Below are 21808 nucleotides of genomic sequence, written 5' to 3' on the forward strand. Positions count from 1 at the left end.
ACATATTTGTTTACTTGCTTTCTTCCCTGTTAGACTGTAATCTCCTTGAGGTCAGGTACTTGAGGTCTTTCTCCTCCTTTTATATCCCCAGTGCTTGGTACATAGTAGGCACTTCATAAATGTTTATTGGTTGATTACATTTTTTTACTTTAAATTCTCATCACAATCATTTGTCAGTATGTCTGAATTGCAAACATCATCTCTGCAGCAGCTAGTGAAGTTTTAGCTTTTACTCTTCCTAGTTCAATAACCATGGGCTTCACCATGTTATCCCAAATCTTAGTTGTGAGAAAATTATAACATGCTGTACAGGTGTGAAATGTGTGCCTTCTCTGCCCACCACCCCACTAAGCGAACCTGATCCTGCTTTCTCATGTTTCCCTAAAGTATTTTGATTTCCTTTGCTGGACGATAAACTCCTAGAGGGCAGAGACTGTATCGTATTTCATCTTTTCCTCCTCAGCATCTTATAAACACTTAATAAATATTTATTCAATTAAATGGAAATACTATGCTTGTTAACATCTTATCCTCAAAGGACTATTGGAAATCATGGTTTATCATGCCCCCAATAAAAAAAAATCCTTGGTTCTAATGCAATAAGTAGTTATTAAATAGCCCCTCTTGGAAATGGAAGATGGTTGATTTCAGTTTGGACTGCGCTCCCTGCCCCCTCAACCCTGTTTATTTCCCTGCTGGACATCTCCGTGCAAGTGTCTCGCCATTCGGCTAGGTGCTGCAGTTCATAGAGAGCTGGGCCTGGAGTCAAGGAAGACCTGAATTAAAATCTGTCCTCAAACATTTACCAGTCATGTGACCCTGGGCAAAGCATTATATCTGTTTCCCTCGGTTTCTTCAGCCATAAAATGGGGATAATATCAGCATCTACCTCACAGGGTTATTGTGGGAATCAAATTAGACAATATTGGTAAGACACTTAGCCTGGCGTAGGGTAGGTGCTATATAAATGCTTATTGCCCTCCCTTCCCTTCCTTGCCCCCCATCAGAATCTCTAACTTAACATGTCCAAAACAGAACTTACCATATCTCCCCCCAACTTTCATCCCTCCTTCAAACTTTGCTAATTACCATCTTTCTAATCACTCAGGTCCAGTCCTATAGTGATCCTCACAGACTTTCTCTCTTCTTCATTTCCATCTCCAGTCCAGTCCAATGATTCTGCCTCCATAATATCTCTCATAGTTGTCCTCTTCTGTCTACTCAACAGAGCCACCCCTTTGGCTCAGGCCCTGCTCGCCTCTTGCCTGGACTATAACAATAGCCACCTAGCACCCCTACAAAGGTCTGTTTGCTCTGAAAATAGTTTGTTTATTGATCATTAGCAGAGAGGAATAGCATCATCTTTAACTTTGATAGAACAGTCCTAACATCCACCATTGGCCTTTCCATGTTGCCTTTTTTTACATGATGTAGTAATTTTATATAAAGTTCTTTTGGGGGGGTCTCTGCTTGCTTTACTGTTTGCTTTTTCTTTTAGACCTTCCCTTGTTTCTCTGAATTGTTCGTACGTCCTTACTTACAGCACAGTAATATTCTATTACATTCTTCCATCCCACTGTGATTTGGTTTTCCATTTGTTCTAGAGCCATCATCTACTAAACTGTTCAGCAGTCCTCTCTCTCTGTTTCCCATCTGAACCTTTTCAATCGTCCAAACTGCTAGATGTTATTTGAGCTCCATTCCAACCGAGCCAGAATTCTGTCCTCACCCTGTGTCCCCTCATCTTGCTTCCAGGGCCCTCGTGTTTATCTCTCATGGTGCTGGTGAACACTGCGGCCGCTACGATGACTTGGCCCAGATGCTGACTGAACTCGACCTGTTGGTGTTTGCTCATGACCATGGTGAGTACTACAGAACAGTCTTTGGGATGGGGTGGTGAGTCACAGTATGTACTATTTGGAGTTTGACAGTGTTTGGATTTCTCTTTCCAATGTCGTGTCACCTTGTATCAGGAGGGCAGAGTTTATAATCTCAAAGAGGATCATAAACATGTCTGAAAGGTTCGGAATCGCCGGATAGAAGAAACTCTCAAAGTAGAAGGCAGAAGAATCAAAACATTTATTTAGGCTCCACAGTAACCAACCCATGAACCAGAAGCCCCATTTTGATATGTTGATCATAATCTTCCAGGCCCAATAAGTACGCCTTGAAAGAGTAACCAGGAGGCTACAGAGAAACATGATTGCGTAAAGCAAAATCATGTTTCCCCCTTTTATGGTAATAAGATTACCCACTGGACTGAAGTCTTTGTTCAGCTTCCTCCCGTAGATCAGCTCTGCTACTGGCAGCTCCTGCCTCAGCTGTGTCTGTGTCTGTAACTGAAGCTGCAACTGTAACTGACGATGTAACGGTCGCTGTAACTGACGTAACTGTCGTAACTGTCGCTGGCTCCAACCGAAAAAGGAAAGAGAAGAAGAGAGAACTCTCCGAGCTGTCCTCTCCCCTCTTATAGGGTCTCTGACATCATCAAGCTCCGCCCAAATGACCAGGGCCGATTGGTTCTTGAGTTGGCCCCTCCCCCTAGGGTAGACCAGGTTCTGGAGCTAACACCTCCCCTCAGCCAGCCCCATGACTCCCCACACAGGAAGCCGTCTGCCTCCCGGCATGCTCCCCGGGCCTCCTGCCCCGGAAGAGCAAGCCACAGTGTCCAGAGGCTCAATGAGGCAAGCTGAGCCATTCAAAGAAAACAAAAGCCATTATGGCTACACACCTCTTCTGTCTCTGCTTCTTAACTTATTTCCCTTTTCTGTTTCCTGTTGGAAAATACAAGGACATTCTTAGTATGAAGTTTCCAAAAATTTTTAAAGGAAAATCTCACCGTCTGTTTACTATGAAGCATATTCACAAGTGAACCCGCAAGGCCAGGTTCAGGCATTGAGTCAGAGGGCCATATGAGACCATCTGCTAGCTTTAGCACAAGCCAAATAATAATCCCTGCTTATGTAATGGGTTTTTGTAGCTTTCAAAATACTTGGATATACAGAATAGACCTTGACTTTCTCTTTCTTGAAACTTCAAATTAATATGGTGACAAGTTCAAGAACAGATTAAGGAAGCAGCCGAGTTTAAAACATCAGAAACTCAGGAAACATCTAATGTTGATGGTACCACACTGACCAAGGCCGCATCACTCTCAGAGTGGGAGAAAGCATTGTTCCTGTCAATCATAGTTAAGTGGAACATGTTGCTCTCTTATTTCATGCCTCTACACAGAATCACAAAATTTGAGAACTGGAAAAGATCTCCTTGGCCATCTGGTCCCACCTATATCAGTAAAGAATCCCCACTCTGACCTGACAAGTGGTTGTCTGGCCTTTGTTAGAAGACCTCCAAGGAGGAGGAGCCCACTGCTTCTCAAGTCAGCCCATTCTATTTTGCCTTGGTTTGGATTGTTAAGGAGTTTTCGTTTTGGTTTTGTCCAGACGGCAAGTCTAACTTTGCTTCTTTGTAACTTCTGTCCCTTGCAAATATACACAAAGGACCTGTGGCTAAGTATATCAGTACTTAAATGGTTCTGTGATCAGGTTCATAGCCCAAGAATCACCCTTGCCTCTACTCATTGTCCCTCATCCCTACCCCCCATGCCCAGTAAGTTGGGAATTCTGGTCAATTCTGCCTCCATACTCCCTTCTGGCTAGTTGTCTACCACCCTACTTTGGGTACCTTACTTATCTGGAATACTGAAAAAGCCACCTGATTTGTCTCTTTGCCCCCAGACTTTTTCCTCCCTGGTGCGTCCTCCACACAGCTACCAAAATGCTATTCCTAAAACACAGGTCTGATTGTGCTCCCCTGCTCAAGGAGCTCCGGTGATATCCCATAGGCTCTAGGATCTAATGCAAACTCTCCAGCATTTAAAGTAACCTACCTTCACACCCTCTGTGATGCAATCAAATTTACCTTCTTTCTGTTTCTCATGCACAATGTTCCATTTCTTTTCTCTGTGCTTTTGCCTAGGCTGTGCCTTATGCCTGAATTATAGCCCCCCACCCCTACCCCCTTCACGTTTACCTCTTAGAATCCCCAGCTTCCTTCAAAGTTCAGCTCAAGGCTGCCTCTTTTACTATCCCCTTCTCTGGCCCCTCCCCCAGACTACCTTGTAATTAGTTTCTAATAACATGTATACAGGTTGTTTCCTCCATAGAATGTAAGCTCCTTGAAGGTAGGGATTTGAGAATAGTGCCTGGAACATAGTAGGCACATAATAAATGCTTATTGATTGACTGATTGGTTGATCTCACCCATGTGGGTACTCCTTCCTCCTGCATGATTCTTATCCTGATTCTTCCTTAAGCTTCTATAAAAAAGCAATCAATTCTACAAGTGCCTACTAGGTGCCACACACTGTACTAAGCAATGAGAATTCAAAGAGGAAAAAAAAGGGAAACAGTCCCTGCCCTCAAGGATCTTACATTCTATAACAGGGTATGACAGGGAAATACAGATATATAAGTGACAAGTCTATACAAATAAATACTAAGTAATTTTCCAGACTGGTGGAAAGAGAACACACAGGTTCCCCCCAAATGCTGAGGGCCTTCCTCCAGGCTCTTTAAAATTCCGTGGGTGCCAGTCCAGCACTTAAGGCTGTCCATCTGGTATCCCTCACAGACTCCATAGCTAGTGTTTCAAGGCATATGAAACACAAAACGATACACACACAAACCCTAACTCAATTCATTTAGAATGGATAGAATTTTTGTTTTAAAACACTTTCTCATGCTGTACGAGGAAATTTGGCAATGCAGCATGTGCAGCCTATATCTGGGGTCCTTAACTGTTTTCCCAAGGGTCCCCGAAGTCAGTGAGTGCCCACCTTCTGTTCCCAGGAGATTTGCCCAGTGGCTGCCTTCAACTGGTATGCTGGGATTGACAGTGGAAGGTCAATCCAGCTTCAACACAGACTTCTCTCATCCAGAGAAAGGAGGCTTGTGTTTGATCTTTTTTTAAAATGTAGAACTAAGTGGTAATGTGCAGAGGAGCTTTCAGGGGACTGGAGATAAGGGATTTTATGACTGTAAATAGGAGAGCAAAAGGTGCATTAGGGGAGACAGATGCTGATCTTAGCAAATAAGAAGCCTGGTCAGGAGAGGATGTGCCGCATAAAAGATTAGGAATTCGGTTGCTTCTGCTAAGAGATCTTTTAGTCCAGATACCAGTAAATTTTCTTGTAATAGAGAATACAATATTGACTAAATTCATGTTATCTTTAATGCATAAACCAGGACTACTTGTAAAATATCTCATTGATATATCTAAGTTTGGGTCAGGGTGTAATGTAATGTTGGGGGAGGTAGTTATCTGGCATTAAATACATTAAATACAAAGACTGTATTCTTATTAAAATGGGCACTGACCAATGTGTGTAAAGGCCTTCCCACTACTGTTCAGTCCAATTCAGTTCAATTGCATTTGATAAGAATGTATTATGTATCTACTATGTGCAAGCAGCTAGATGGCGCAGTGGATAGAGTGCCATACTGGGAGTCTGGAAGACTCATCTTCCTGAGTTCAAATCTGGCCTCAGACACTTACTAGCTGTGTTACCCCGGGCAAGTCACTTAACCCTGTTTCCCTCGGTTTCCTCATCTGTAGAATGCGCCTGAGAAGGAAATGGCAAAAACTACTATAGTATCTTTGCCGAGGAAACTCCAGATAGGGTCACGGAGACTTGGACATGATTGAAAAATGACTGAATAACAATGAGCTATGTGCAAGGAACGGTGATGGGTATGGGGGAGACAGTGACAAAATAATAAAGGACAGCCCTGTGGAAAGTCTACAAGTGCCCTATTTGTGGGAGTTGTCAGCATTATGTTCTCAACTAAAAGGGAGAGGAGGAGGGGGAAGCTTTGAAACTACTACTAATAATAATGATAACAACCCACATTTGAGGCAGCTAGGTGGTGCGGGTGGGTGACAGAGTGCTCAAATTGGAGTCGAGGTAGACCTGAGTTCAAATTCCACCTCAGACGCTTATTCGGCGATCCCAGCGAGTGACTGAATTTCTTTCAAATTTCGTTTCTGCTGATACTAGGGATGGGGATAACAATAATACTTACCTCACAGGATCGTTGCCAGGATCAAAACGGGATAGTACACATAAAGTGCTTCATAAACCTTCAAGCACTATACAAATACTAGCTATTATGATTACCCCCATGTTACAGATGGGGAAAGTGAGGCTCAAAGAGTTAGCTAAGTAACTTGCCCATCATGACACTACTAATAAGTATCTAAGATAGAATTTGAACCTATGTCTCCTGACTCTAAGTTCAGTACTCTGTCATCCAGCTTCTCATCGATGCCGTTAAAAGCCTAAGCATCTCTGATTAGAATTCAAATGCCTCACAAAAAAAAATCATCTGCCATTTTATCATTGTTGAGTATTCCTACCACTAGCAAAGAAGTCAGATCTCTGGTTCTTCTAAAGATGGTCTTGATGAGGCAGAGAATATTCATCATCTGGTAGCTGCCCTTTGGTGACCTAACTTGCTAAACTTGGCTTGGTTGTTCCTCTGATGACAGGTACCCAGTTTATCACCAGGTCTGTCCCAAAAGCCTTTCCATCTTGGCTGGAAGCTCTGGCTAGAGCTTACCCTCTGCTGGCATAAATAAGCCTTTGAGAATCTGAGATCACCTTCACAACATACCAAATATTGGGGGTACAAAGTTAGGGAAGAAATTCAGCTAAATCTCATATCAAGCTTCCTTTGATTCATTATGGCATGCACTCTACAGACCCTCAAGCCAACTTCATAATAATCAAGTAAGCTTGGCTCTGTGATCCCTTCTCTCCCTACTTAGCACCTCAGTATCCTCATCTGTCACATGAAGGGGCAGAGGGCTAAGTTCTCCAGGACAAACCGCTAGGAAAACACCGAATGTGTCAGCACACCTCTGAAACCACAAGTGCCAATCTCTTTACAGGAGAGAAGAAAAAAAAACAAAATGCCACCTTTTGAGGTTTCCAGAATAACATCCAAAGCGGAGACACTGCTTCTGTGGCATTCTAAATATAGTAGTGCTCCTCTTTGCTTGTTCAAGCCCTTGGTTTACCGAGTTGCTTACGGTGATTCATTGGAACTCCCCTTGCCAACAGCACAAGAATGGGATTTAATTCAAGAAATGAACAAGGGAAGATTTAACCCATTTTTTTTCTCATTTCATGTGTAGCCTTTTGTTGTAAATAGAAGAGGGATAGTTCTTGCTTGCCTGGTGGGCAGGGGCTGGGGAGAAGAGCATTCAGTGGGTCTTCTGAATGCCTTTGAGCTAGAAAATGTGACCACGAGAGGTCAGTGAACTTTGGTTTCTTTTTTTTTGCCAAGAAATCTCAGTTATTTGAGGATCCATTGTTCTGTGATCACCAGAGTGCCAAACTTTTATTTGTCACCAATGGAGTTGCATGACCAGAGTTGTTGGGCAGAAATTCTTGCCCTTTTGTGGAGTCTGACACATCTTGTTTGGGTTTTTCTTGATTTTGTGGCACATAATAGCTATTTTTTAAAAAGTAAGATGTATAAAAAGGCTGTGATACATTGGGTGTAGTAGTGTCATCGGGCTTTGGAGTTCAGAATATCTGGGTTCAGGTTTCGCTTCTGACACACATGTTAGGTACGGGCAAGTGTCTTTGCTTCTCAGAACCCCAGGCAAACTCTGGAAGGCCTTTAGTACCAGAGGAAGTGCCAGTGTGCCTCAGAATAGTCCCAAGTAGGAGCTCTCTAAACCAAGGAATTCCTAGGTCTGTAGCTCTCTGCTCCACTTAACCCTCTTTCCCCATTCTGCTATATGGCATATGTTTAAAATGAAATAATAATTAATATAGATTTGAGAATCACAGGCATTGCTTAAGATGATTGGAGACTCCCTGGGGGTTGTAAAATCTGAGATAAAAATCACTGAATATCTCTTCTAGAGGCACTCCAGCCAGCGCCAGGTGCTGAAAAACCTTCTGGAGATCTAGGAGATTCAGCTTCTATCATGCAGCTCTGCCGCAGGGTCCATTTGTAACCTTGAGCAGGTCGCTACCCAAGAATATGCCTCAGTATATTTATCCCGAAAGTGCAGTATATGGACTAGAGGATAGATAATCTTGAAGTTCCTTCCGGCTCTGACAGACTGTGTTTTAAGGTCCCTCCCAATTTTCATAGTCTGTGCTCTAAGGTCTCTCCAAACTGTGACATTCTGTGTTCTAAGGGTCTTTCTAGGTCTGACAGTCTATGTCCTAAGGTTCCTCCCAGATCTGACATTCTAAACTTTCAGGTCCTTTCCAGCCCTCACATTCTGTGTATTAAATGGGCCTGGAGCATGATAGGATCAAATGCAGCTCTCAGTCAAAAGTTGAGGAATGGGCTGCTTCTCCATGGGTGGAGGGCTCCCAAAGGCTGGGTGACTATTTGTCAGGGATGCTGTAGAGGAGATGCCTTAGTCAGGTTTAGAGAACACTAGATAGCTATTGAGATCCTGGCCAAACTCTGTGATTCTGACATTCCGGGATTTGGGGATTTCAGCAGACACCTGCATCTTTAATTGAGTTGCTTGTTATCCCATCAGGCTATGCTATAGATGTTAGTCTTTACTGCACAGGTTCCCAGGCACACTGCTGGAGGAGTCATTTTACATTGAAGTTGTTTTTATAGACTAGATAACAGAACAGTTCACAAAGTGACTTTATCCCTAGTTGAGTAAAAGCAGCTAGTGTGCTTTGTGCTGGGTGTCTCCTTCTCAGGGACTGCCACCTCTTGGCCCCTGCTCATCACAGTGCTGCCAGGTAAATAAACTACCCTGACCGATTTCACTGAAAATGGTGGTTTCATCTCATAGAGTTATCATGAAGGTAAAATGAAATGGAAGCTATAAATATTCTCTACAAAGCAAAAAGCACTCAAAAGGGATGGTTGGGTTGTGCTCTATAATTCAGACAAAACCCATGCTAACACATTTTAATGGTCTGGGTCCTAGCATTGTTAAATGGCGGAGGCACATTGATTTGGGGCAGGATGAGTTAAAATACTCAGCTAGTTCCTATCTGTGTCACCTTGGACAAGTCACTTGGGCTAAATGATCTCTAAGGTAGATTATGACAGCTCTACGATCATAGATTTAGAGCTAAAAGGGGCCTTAGAGGCTATGTGGTCCAATTCCCTCATTTGATAGATGAGGCACTAAGACCAAGAGAAGGTAAGTGACTTGCCCAGGGTCACACAGGTAGTAAGCATCTAAGGCAGGAAGTGAATTCAGATCTAAGCAACTCCAAGTCCAGCACTGTACTTGCTATACCATATTACTTTTCTTGATCCTGTTGGTTGAGAACTGAATTTTTTTCAATCTTATTGGTCTTCTGTTTTTACATGAATAGTCACTTATATAAATAGGCCTCCTCTAGAAATAAACCTTTCCTTGTAACAAGAAAAAACAGTTGGACAAAAAACATTGAATACAATGACCCTGTCTGACAAACTCATATAATATTCTGCCTCTGTAGAGGGGACATAGATAGTTTCATTATCAGTTCTCTGGGACCATCAATGTGGATGTTTTGTTTTTTAGTTACTCAGAGTTGGGCTTCCTTTAAGTGATCTTGTTATCTACAATGTATGCATTATGCCTTCAGTGGCACTAATAATTCCACTTTGTATTACTGCATCCAACTTTTCTCATTCTTCTCTGAATTCCTCCAATTTGCCATTTCCTGCTGAATTCTATTACATTTATATGCCACAGTTTGTCAGCCTTTTCCATCAATTGACAGCCACCTTCTTTATAGTTACTGTCAAAAAAAATGATGCTGTGGATACTTTGGCTTATGTTACGCCTTTGTTTCTGCCATTGACCTCCTTAGAGGATTCAGGTTCTTCACTGTTGAGTCAGAAATCTCCTGGCAATACAGTAAGGGGTCAGCTTGTTTTTTACAGGGTGGAGCACAATGCCTTGGATGTTCACTAGCTGCGTGACTTATGGGCAAGTCACATGCAGAATTACAATACTTTTAACTTGTATAAAGCTCAGCTTTTTCCTCTCTAACATGGTTGTTGTGAGAGAAAGCACCTGGTAGATTTTACATTGCTGTAGAAATGGGAACTAGTATTAATTTAATGTTAGTGGGTACCCAATAAATAGTTGATTGACTTTTTCTGGTTTCCCAAGCACAATCTTGTCTTATCCTTAGGATTTTAAGGAGCGGGCATCTGGCCCACTGACATTTCATTATTAAAAGGGCTAACCTTTCTTTGGTTGTGTGTATGTGTTTATGTGAGAAAGACAGAGACAGACATAGATATAGACCCACAGAGAGATACAGAGAGAACAAAAGAGGAAGAATGAGTTAAGATCTACCAGGGTGTAGCATTTGTTCTCATGACAGATGTTCTAAGATTCTAATGTGAAGGTTGATTCCATTAACCTGGACTATCCTCCTCTTCCTCATCATCAAAAAGCATTTCATTAACTTCATCTATTAATTATTCATTAGTTGTATATTTGTGCAATATTCTCCTCAAGGCAGTAGTGGAGAGGTACAAGGAGAAGTAAAATTCATTGGGTTCTATCCTAATGAAGGTCATTAAAAATATGTAAAGAAATATTGTATAACCAATGTGGTAATAACTCATTAGTCCATAAGAGGAGGACAAAGTGTTTTGAGGTCAGATGAGGAAGAGGCGAGTTCCTGCTGGGAGGGAGGATATCAAGGAGGCTTTGTGGAGAGAGGGCATTTGAGCTGAGTCTTGGAGGATGGGTAGAATATAGTGAGCTAGTAGTTATATAGCATATTTCTCTATATATGTATCTGTCTACATATATCTATCTATATCTATATCTATATCTATATCTATCTAACTATATGTTATCTCATTTGGTTTTCGCAATAACCCTGTCAGGTAGATGTGATTACTATCCTTGTTTTGCAGATAAAAAAGCTGAGACAAGTTAAGTGACTTGCCCAGGATCACACAGCTAGTCAATGTCTAAGATGGGATTTGAGCTAAGGTCTTCCTCCCTCTTGGTCCAGCCCTCTATCCCATGGCAGAGATGGGATGAGGAGACCCTTCCAGACTATTCCAGGAGCATTGGTGCTAGGTGCTACAAAGACAACAGACCCTGCTTGTTTGTGCAGGGAGAGAAGATTTAGTGGGCTCAGATAGAAAGGGAATTTTCATCAGATGGGGCTGTGCTGGGGAAAGCTTGGGGCATGGCCAGAGAAGCAGCTACGGCCTTGGAGCAGATGCACCTGAGACAGTTTCAGGGGATGAGCTGGGTTTATACAGGGCCAGCTCTGCAAAATTGTGGGGGGTAGTGATGAATCATTCTGGGGCAGAGTTGCCAACAACAAAGCTGTAGCTCTTCCCGTCAGTGGCAATCTGCTAGCTGGGGAATTGGCCGACTGTCTGCTGGGAGAGAGAGGCCCCTGGGAGGGGCTTGGGCTGTCCACCTTCTCGCCGCATTCAGAAGGGGATTCAGCATCTAGACAGGGAGAAGAGAGCTTCGTGTAGCACCTTGCTTATATTAGAGACTGGAAAACAGGGAAATTTTCCTTTTATATATTTAATATGAATTTGGAAAAATGTCCCAATGTGACATAATTCTGGGCAGTGTCATTAGTGGAGAGAGAGACCTGTCAGGCTATCATAACAAATGAGATCTTTTTTTTAAATCAACAACTTTTAAAAGAGAGAATTAAAAATGAGCACATACTGTTTCAAAAGAAGCTTCAAGTACCTGTAGTAAGTGCCGGTCATCTGTACCTCTCATCTATCTGTGGGAGCCTCCTACCTAGAATTAGCTGGGTCCCACTTTCCTGCCACTCTGGCCAAACTGAACACACACTTTGTACAAAGAGACATTGATGCTCATGCATCCATATCCAAGCGGGCTTTGAACTTCCAGCTGGAGCTCCAGGAATTGTCTCCCATGCACCTGAGGCAAGGAGCAGAGAGCATCCACTTCTCTGGCTGCATGTATGGTCCACTCCACTCATGTGTAGGGAGTGTTACCACAATGAAAACTGGTTCTTAAAATAGGAAGGGAGGCCTTTTGTGTTTGAATAAAGTGGCACACGTACACACAAGCCTTTGTGCAGGAGATCTTTATCATCTGCTTGGGCACTAATTAATATGCAACTGGATTTCAAGGTCCTCCATCATGTAATGCAGTCTACTATATTATCTAAGCCTTAAAGGCCCCTCAGAGGATTTCAAAGACATCTGCCTCCCTCCACCTTGCAGAGTACAAAGTGAAATTCTCCATCAATTTGTGGATGAATGGTCTCGGGTCAATAGAAGGCAGAATGCGACTGATCTGGAAGAAGCAGAGACGGGATCTTCTAATCTGTACTTGACTCTCTGTCTCATTCAGCCTCTAGGGCAGAAGTCCCCAAACTTTTTTTAAATATGTCCAATGCCCCAAATCTGGGGACCCCTTTGGGGTGTTTGACAGTTGTCTCTCAACAGACTGGCCATGGTGGGAAAAGGTAGTACTGCTTCTATTCCCTTCCTCCTACAAATCCTGATGAACCAAGAAGAGGTGAGCATGGCAATAGCTGGTGTAGGAACATAGCAGCAAACAACTTTGGGATTTACTAGTTGACTGCAGGTTACTGGTTGGGAATTTCTACTGCACAGTGGACCTTGGTCTAGGCTGGTTCAGATATTGGCTCTTCCATTTACTACCCGTGTGATCTTGGGCAAGTTCTCTGAGCCTCTTTTGTAAAATGAAGGGGTTGAGCTAGGCGGCCTCTGAGGTCTTATTAGCTTTAAATCTATGATCCTGTGATCCCCTTCCAGCCCCAAACAGACCTTTGGGCCTTCCCTGCTGCAATGCCTACAGATTTTTCTGCTGACAAATACATCTTGCCACAGCTGTGTCTGAGCGGCAAATTTAGGTAACATCTCCCAGCATGACCTGAGAGAGTGTAAAGGGATAGATCTGGAGGTAGGGGGCATTTAGAGACAAGGAGCTGTAGTGTTGGGGGGAGCCAGGATGGGCATTTTTGTGTGTTTTAGTGTTAAATGAATAAATATGAGCAAGATGATGTTGAAATTTTGCACTCAGTATTCCGAAACAGACATTTTGGATAAAGAGCCCCTAGCTGTGGAGGCAGAGGACCTAGGTCTGAATGCCAGCTCTGCCACTTATCACCTATATGGTGACTGGCAAATCACTTACCTCCCATATGATCTCTCTGGGTTCCAGATTTCTCATACAAAATACAGTGGTTGGACTAGATGACCTCTGGGGTCACTTTCATCTTCAGGCTCCTGGAAGGGAGCATATGAATGGAAAATAGAATTTTCACTTCCCACAGACAGGCCAAGTTTAGTCTTCTAAAATTTTAAATTTTCTCATAGATATTTTGTTCAGATTTCAGTGGCAACACAGATGTACTTTGTGAGTTTTAGCCTGCAATAGAGGCTTACCCCACCTGATTTCATTTTTTAAATCTCCTGACACCACAAAAGGCAACATCTGACAAAACAGCATTAGAATAGGGCAGTTCTTCTGTGGGGGTATTGATATCAATAGGAAATAAGTTTCTATGTGGCTCAAATTTGCTCCATAAGAGCTTAAAACAACTTTGCAAAGTTGTATCTGATACACAGTAGGCCCTTTTCAAATGTTGCTGAATTCAATTGCTGGGAAATTATATATTAACCATAGTATCTTTTTTTTCTTGAGGGTTCGTTTGCTTTTCTTTGTATCCTTGGTGCTTAGCACAGTGCCTGGAACACAGTAGGTGCTTAATAAATGTATGCTTTTATTTCTTAATGAATGTATGATTCCATCTGTGTGAGAAGCTCCTGTTGAAGAAACTTCTTCCACCAACTTGCAACTCCTAGAGAGTTGCCTGGGGGGGGCGGGTTAAGTGACTTATTTAACTGTGTTCAGGCAGAAGGTGTGTACTAGAGGCAGCTAAATTCCCACTTTCTACAAGAAACTTCTCAGTCGTCCTTGATCTTAGTGCCTTCCTCCCAGACCACCCCTAATTTCTCCTGGCTGTACCTTGTTTGTATATAGTTGTTTGCTTGTTGTCTCCCCCATTAGCCTGTGAATTCCTAGAAAAGGGACTGGTTTGTTGTTCCTGTTGTTTGCTTTTCTTGGTATCTATCCTTGGTGCTTAGCACAATGCTTGGCACATAGTAGGTGCTTAATAAATGTTTACTTCCTGACTAACCCTGAGAATCCTCTTCCCTGGGATGTTCCTTCCCTCATTCATGACTCTCTCTCTGGGACTGTTATTTGAGGAAGGTCAGCAGCTGTGCTTCTCATTACTTTTTGCCTGCCACATTTCTTGATCAGGTCTCCTCCACCTCTTCCCCGCTCCCCACATTTTCCATTTCCCTCTTATGTGCTGTCTTCCCCCATTAAAATGTAAGCTCCTTGTGGGCAGAGACTGTCTTGCTTGTTTGTATCTATATCCTCAGGATTTAGCACAGAGTCAAGCATATGGTAAGGGTTTAATAAATGTTCACTTGCTCACTCTTTCGCTCACTCTATCTTATCTATCTCACTTTATCTATCTACCAATCTATACTTCTCTCTCTCTAATCATCATCTATCCACCCATCCCTCTCTTTTCTCTCTAATCTATCCATCCATCCATCTAGCTAGCTATCTACCAATCTATCCTCTCTTTCTCTTTAATCTATCCATGTATGTATGTATATATCTATCTATCCATCCATCCCTCTCTTTTTCCCTCTAATCTATCCATCTAGCTATCTATCTACCAATCTCTTCTTCTCTCTTTCTCTTAATCTATCCATCCATCCATCTATCCATGTATGTATGTATGTATGTATGTATGTATCACTTAGAGCCACCTTGAAGAGGAATGAGGTGCCTAAGGAAGTGGGTAGTGAGTGTTCCCTCATTAGAGGTATTCAAACACATGTCTGGGTTGTAGGTAGAACATAAGTTCCATGAGGGCAGGGCATGTTCCTTTTTAATCCTTGTATCCCAGTGCCTAGCATAGTGCCTGGCATTTGATAAACATTTAGTCAGTGTTTGAATAGAAATGGCTGTTCAGAGCTGGGTTGGTCCAGCTGGCCTCTGTGTCCCGGTGGCTGCCCAGCTCTGCATGTTACTTACTCTCCCATAACTTTCCAGAAGCAGGTTCTTCCTGGAGTTCTGGGATAGAGCTTTGCCTCATCTCTGAAATGCGTGCCTCCCTTCTCTCACTTACCGTGGATTTCATAAAAGCACTTGATTGCTTTAGAAGTTACAATATGAACATTGTGTTATTCATTTATGAATCAGGCACATTATTTACTTGGCTTCATTAAAGTGACAAAAACTTGTAGCTCTTTTGAGAACCATAGTCAAGTTTGCAGGATGAATACCGAGCCATGAATTAATGTTATAAGTTTTGAAAGCAGAATGAAGGCTTCTGTACAGGTCAGCACCATGTTTCCTTTGTTTCCATAATGATGATGCTTGGCAATTTGTCACCTGGTTCGTTATCAGAAAGACACAGCCCCAATTGAGGAGGGCACAATGATTCAGATGGTCCATAGTACCCAAGTACTTCAGGCTCTTTGGTAGGAAGGAAATCTGGGTCATTTCATATCTCGGGAAGAATCAATTTGTCCTCATTCTGAAATATTTAAATGAGCCACTTGTAGAGAAGAATATGAAATTACTTACATCTTGGGAAGAGTGTGAAAGGAGGGAATTGGCTGATGCCAAGGATAGCATTTCTTCCAGTACTTAGTAGAGAGCTGGGAACGCATGGGCACTGAAGAGGAGGCATGTTGGGAAGGCCGGAGGCAGGAGACCTGGGTTCAGATCCCACCTCTGAAACTTACTGGGTGGCCATGAGCAAATAACTTATTTCACTGAACATCAGTATCTTCATCTGTAGAAGGAAGGAAGGAAGAAAGGAAGGAGGGAGGAAAGGAAGAAAAGGAAGGAAGGAAGGAAAGGAAGGAAGGAAGGAAGGAAGGAAGGAAGGAAGGAGGGAAGGAAGGAGAGAGGGAGGGAAGGAGGGAAGGAAGGAAGGAAGATGAATTTATTGAGTGCCCACTATATTAGCAGGCACTGTGCCAAGTGCTTGACAGTTATTATCTCATTTGATCCTTACAACAATTCTGGAAAGTATGTTCTATTATCATTTGATGTAAACTGAGACGAGAGAAGTTGAATGACATGCCCAGGGTCACACAGCTGGTGAGTGGTCTGAGGCTGGATTTGAACTTTTCGACTCTAGGACCAGTGCTCTATCCACCTGCCACCTCCAATTGTTATTTCACAGACACAAGGCTCAAATTAAACACCATCTATGTAACCTCGGCAGATTTCATGTCTAAGTCCCAACACTGGAAACTTTTAAAAACATATAACTATTAGTATTATAATTGGTTAAAATGTAATATGGCTTGGCATAGAGAAGCAGTGTGACATATAGTTGGCCTCAAAGCCAAGAAAGATGTGGCTTAAAGTTCTTCCTCTGACATATAATAGCTATATGAACTTCAGCAAGTTCCTTAAGGTCTCAATGCCCTAGATAACTCTCCAGGACTATAAATTACAGAGAAGGTGTTGACCTGCATTAGTAGAGGGATTTTCCTCACGTAGGAGTTCTTCATATCAAAGCTTTCACAAGCACAGTTCAATTCCTATGGACCTGGCAACTGAAAAGTGTGTTTTCTATATCCAATGATAACCATTGTTATACTATTCTCAGCTCTATTGCTAATGGGCAACAGGCTCCTAGAGATACAGAATCTCAAAATGGAAGGAGCCTTAGGTATTATTTCATTCCCCCTTCATAACCTAGGCCCTTCCTACCTTTCCAGTCTTCTGGCACTTGATTCCCTCCTGGTACTAGTGTTCTGATGACTGTGACTTTCTTGCTGTTCTTCACACACAATATCTATCTCCAACTCTGCATTTGCATTAGTGGTCCCCAATGACAATCAAAATATACCTCCTCATCTCTGTCTCCTGACTTCCCTGGCTTCCAGCTAAAACCCCACCTCTCTCAATGAGCTTTTCCTGATGCCCTTTACTTAATGCTTTGCCTTCCTCCAGTGATTATCTGCAATTTATCCTGTCTGTATCCTCCTAGTATATCTGTCCTAGCCTTTCTGCAGCTCAAACTCCTGTGCCCAAGAAATCCACTAGCCTTAGCCTCAGCCTCGCCCATTATCAAGGATCACAGGCATTTGCTGCTGTGCCTCAGCACATCCCATGAAGTAACCTTTTATAGTTATTTTATTTATATATAGTCATAGTTCTTTGCATCTGTCTCCACTATTAGACTGTCTCCACCGTTAGACTCTCTTTGAGAGCTGGGACTGGTTTTTTGCTTTTCTTTTATCCCCAGCACTTAGTAGGTGCTTAATGAATGCTGTTGACTACCCTCTACCTCTATAATATCTCTTGAAGTAGTCACGTATCCATTCCTTGACCTCTTTAAGTTCTAATTAGAAAGTAATGTAGCATCATACGGAGAGAATAGATATCGGAGTCAGGAAGACCAAAGTTCACATCCTGACTCTGGCACACTCTGGGTGAGAAAAGGCAGGTAACTAGACCTCTCCCTAGGACCAAGTTACAAATGTGTTGATGATTTTCATCAGTGGAAGGAGCTTTCACACTGAGAGTTCCCATATTGATGCAATCATGGGTCTGGACTTAAAAAATAAAAAGAGGGACAGAAAGTATTTCCTACCCTTATATTATTCACACACACACCCAAACTCTGATGCCTTTTATAAATTCTCAGCCAGGTGAAAATAGATCAAATGAGCCTTTTCCACCCTTAATTCTGTAGGCATCATATCCAACAGACATACTTCCTTTTATAAAAGAGATGTATGTCTGAGAAGTTGGCTGTAAAGAAAATGCCCGTTAAAACAATCCTGTCTTCTCAGGCACTTTCAATGTGATTTCAGAGGTGGGTATATTTCTGCATCTCTTCCTCTCTCTTCTACTTCTCTTGCCTAATTAGCAGGGCAGGGGCCAGAGAACTCAGAGTTTTCCTGACTCCAGGCGCAGCACTCTATCCACTGAACCACCTACCTGCATGTTGTTGTTTTAGAAGCAATAAATGTAAAAATATTTTTGTAGTGCCTGTATGTGATGCAGTAGTAAATGTACTTACTGGCAAACAAAGTCTGTTTCCAATATAATTCATCCTTCCCTAGAGTCTTTTATTACCTGTTCCAGGGAATAGACCTTTTTTGAGGCCTCCGGGTATATAAAAACTTGAACTTCTTGTCCTGGTTGTTTTGTGTTTCCGAATTCAGGAATGTCTTTAGCAATCACATGGTGACATCAGATAGCTGCAAAACACACTTGAATTAACCTGGCACATCTGCCGAGCTCTAGACAGTTTCTAAATTTAAACAATCTGGGAGGCTTTGTTACATAACGATTAACTGACTTTATTTCACAAATTTCCTTCATATAAGCTAGAAAATCCATTGGGGAAAAAACCCCCACAGCTTTGTAGTTAATGGTCTATAGATCTTCACTGTATACATACAGGTTGACTTGAATGTAGGGGATGGAAGTGGAGGTAGAGGGGGAAGGTTTTATCACAAATAGATGCTGGTTATTATTTTTCCCCCTCTGGTTATTAGAATCAGAGAATTGTGAATGGAAGGCTCTTAGAGAAAAGGATATTAGAATGCAGAATGTTAGACCTAGAAGGATCTTAGAACATGGAACATCAGAGCTCATGTAAAATGTTAGGACATGTGATATGCTGAGCCTAATGGCAAATGCCCCCGTAATCCCTATTCCTAGAGGAGGCTGAGGCTGGTGGATTACTTGGGTACAGGAGCTGTGAGCGGCGGCAAGGCTAGGACAGATTGGGTGTCTGCGTTAAGTCTGGCACCAATATGGCGAGCCCCAGGAAGTAGGGGTCTACCAGGTTGTGTGAGAAGGGCCCACATCAGAAACACAGCAAATCAAAGTTTCTTTTTGTTGTGCTGTTGGTCCCGAGTCACTGCCCTTCCAGCCTGGGTTAGAGAGGGATACCAAGCCTCAAAACAAAAGACTGAAACTTAGGAAATGTGCCCTTCGCCCTACCCGTACCAGAAATGGCAGACCAAAATAACTCTTGGCTAAAGACCAAAGATCTTCATCCAAGGCTGCTGAAACAGGTGAAGGAGCTTGTGGTTCTAAAATACAGACCGATAAAGTTGCCACGGGAAAGGCCTCATGGACATTTCAGACTTGAAAGCAAATACCAAAAGCCTGACTCACGCTAGAGGAAACCGCTTTGGGAAGCATAAGCATGTTTTATATTTTGTGAGTCAAGACCTTTATGAAGTGAGAGATCAAACAGCATGTGACCAGGAAACAGCTAGCCCACAGAGAACTAAAAATAAAAAGGCACCAAGACAGTTCACTGCCGTGTCACCAACCATCAATGAAAGTCTTTGACTGTCAAGCGGACGGACGGTTGGAGTTGGAGTCCTTGGACCTAAGGTTCAAAACCTGTTTTTGTCTCATCCTAGCTGTGTGACCAGGTATACTTTATTCAGCCTCTCAGAGCCTCCATTTTTATAATAGGGGTGTTAGACCAGAAGATTTCAAAGGTTCTTTCTAGACAGTTAGGATGTATAGCGGTTGGAATGCTGTACTTGGAGTCAGAAAAACAAGTTTACATCCAGCCCCAGATACCTACCAGTGCTTTGACCCTGGGCAATTCACATCCCCTCTGTCAGTCAGTCAGCCAGCTAACATTTATTAAGCACCTACTATGTGCCAGGTACTTTGTTTAGTCCTGGAGATACAAAGAAAGGAAAAAAACCAGCGCCTGTTCCCAAGGAAATCAGAGTCTAGTGGGGGACACAACATGCACACTGCTAAGCATAAATAAAATATATACAGAATATTTCTTGCAGAAGTAAGCTCTTCAGCTGGGAAGGAGGTGGAGATAAGGAGGGAGAGTGTTCCAGGCTTCTGTTTCCTTGTGCATAACATGGGGATCATAATAGCACCTACTCTAACAGGGTTGCTATGAGAGTCAAGTGAGATGACATATGTGAAACATTTTCAAACCTTAAAGTGCTATATTAATGTTGGCTATTATTATCAAATCTTGTGATCGTAAGTGTACCAACATGAGGAAGGAAGCTTAAGTAAGGGGGATGAACATTAATGTAAGATGGATCTGCCTCTAGATAGATTTAGAACACTCCACAACCCAGGGAGACTTTATGGATGGCCGTGGTTGGGAGTTCATTCCCTTGTTCTCCTATCTTCAAGAAGGGTATTGGGCTTAGAATTATGGTCTATGTATTAAATATCATAAATTGTAATCGAATTTGTACGTTATTTGGGGGAGTTCAGGAGATAACCTCTGTCATTTGTGAGGTAAGAGGAAGTAATTTTGCCCCAGATCTCGAGGGAAACAGCTTCCTCCCAGGGCCTTAGCCTCTCTTTCCCACTATATACATTTATTTTACAAAAGATAATCACATATAGCAAGCAAATGTATTTATCAAAGTGAACAAGTAAAGCAATAATGAGGGACACTATTGGCGTTAGTTTTAGGTACTAGAATACCCAAGAGGAAAGGGGGCTCTTTGACTCAAGAGTGAGATCACATTTTAGCTCACCTGTCTTCCTGCATGTGTTCAGTCTCCAGGACTATCCTTCAGGGGACTACCGATCTCTGGGGGTGGTGGGAGATTGGGGAGGAGGAGAATACACTGAAATATATCTGAAAATTATACCAAACCAGAAAAAACTCACTGTGGCAGAGAAGGTGCACACCTGGATGAGTAGAGGGGGGTTTCTTACCTTGGAGTTCCCTATACCAATGAAACCACAGGCCCAGTTTTCCTCTCTATCAAATATATACATATATATGTATGTACATAGTGTGTGGTATATATATATATTTATGGAGAAGGAAATGGCAAACCACTCTAGTATCTTTGCCAAAATGACTAAATAATAACAACATATGTGTGTATATGTAAGTTTATACATATATGTTTTATATGTGTGTGCATTTGTACTACATGTGAATATATGTTTCTTCTCCTGAAGTCCTTCTCTAAAATCTCCTCTCAGCATGGAGGTAAACCTTTTCTGCAAACTTATACTTAAGAGTCCCTAGAACCCTAAAAAGTTGAAGTGACTTGCCCAGGGTCACATAGTCAGGATGTGTCAGAAGCAGAACTCTAACCAAGGTCTTCCTAGCTCCAAGGGCAGTTCTCTAACCACTATGCCATGCTGCTTCTCCTGTATTTCCTATGTATATGAATAAACACTTGTTCTATAGATAACTCAGATCTGTAGAACATATGTATGTTCTAGATATTCTGTCTAACATATGTTTATTCTAGTTCATTATACAACTCATAGGTATAAAATAGATTTCTTCTCCTGTGGTTCTAATCACAGTGGTGCAGCAGAAGACCTGAGTTCTGAGCTTATTAGGTGTTCACATCTAGTCTAGCACCTCTATAGTGAAGCCCAGGAACACTGCCCAAGTTGGAAATGGAGAGGGTCAAAGCTTTCGTGTCTGTTAGCGATTGGGTCAACCTGGGAACAGCTGCTGCACTTCGTACCTGGGGTATAAAAGTCTCCAAATATCATATGGGGATTTAACGTGTAGAAGAGAAGACCCAAGGGGGATATAAATGGTGGCTGCCTTCAAGTCTTTGAAGTGATGTTACATAGAAGAAAATGAGATTTTTTTTTTCCTGCTTGGTCCCCAAGGCAGACCTAGAAGGCAATGGGTGAAAGTTGCAAAGAGGGCAGATTTAAGCTTGGTGTATATGAGGAAAAACTTTGCAACAATTAAAGCTATCACAAAGTTCAATAA

At 42.3% G+C, this 21808-nt stretch overlaps 1 protein-coding gene across 3 annotated transcripts in view; it reads left to right on the top strand.

Annotated features, from left to right (window-relative positions):
* Positions 1–21808, top strand: part of MGLL (monoglyceride lipase) — a 165178-nt gene that overhangs the window by 60993 nt on the left and 82377 nt on the right. For all 3 annotated transcript variants that reach the window (XM_036737425.1, XM_036737424.1, XM_036737426.1), the window contains exon 3: positions 1756–1862. In XM_036737425.1, the coding sequence (XP_036593320.1) occupies positions 1756–1862 (107 nt within the window). The remainder of the gene's footprint in view (positions 1–1755; positions 1863–21808) is intronic.

The sequence above is a fragment of the Trichosurus vulpecula genome, chromosome 9, assembly GCF_011100635.1.
Source record: "Trichosurus vulpecula isolate mTriVul1 chromosome 9, mTriVul1.pri, whole genome shotgun sequence".
Lineage (NCBI taxonomy): Eukaryota > Metazoa > Chordata > Mammalia > Diprotodontia > Phalangeridae > Trichosurus > Trichosurus vulpecula.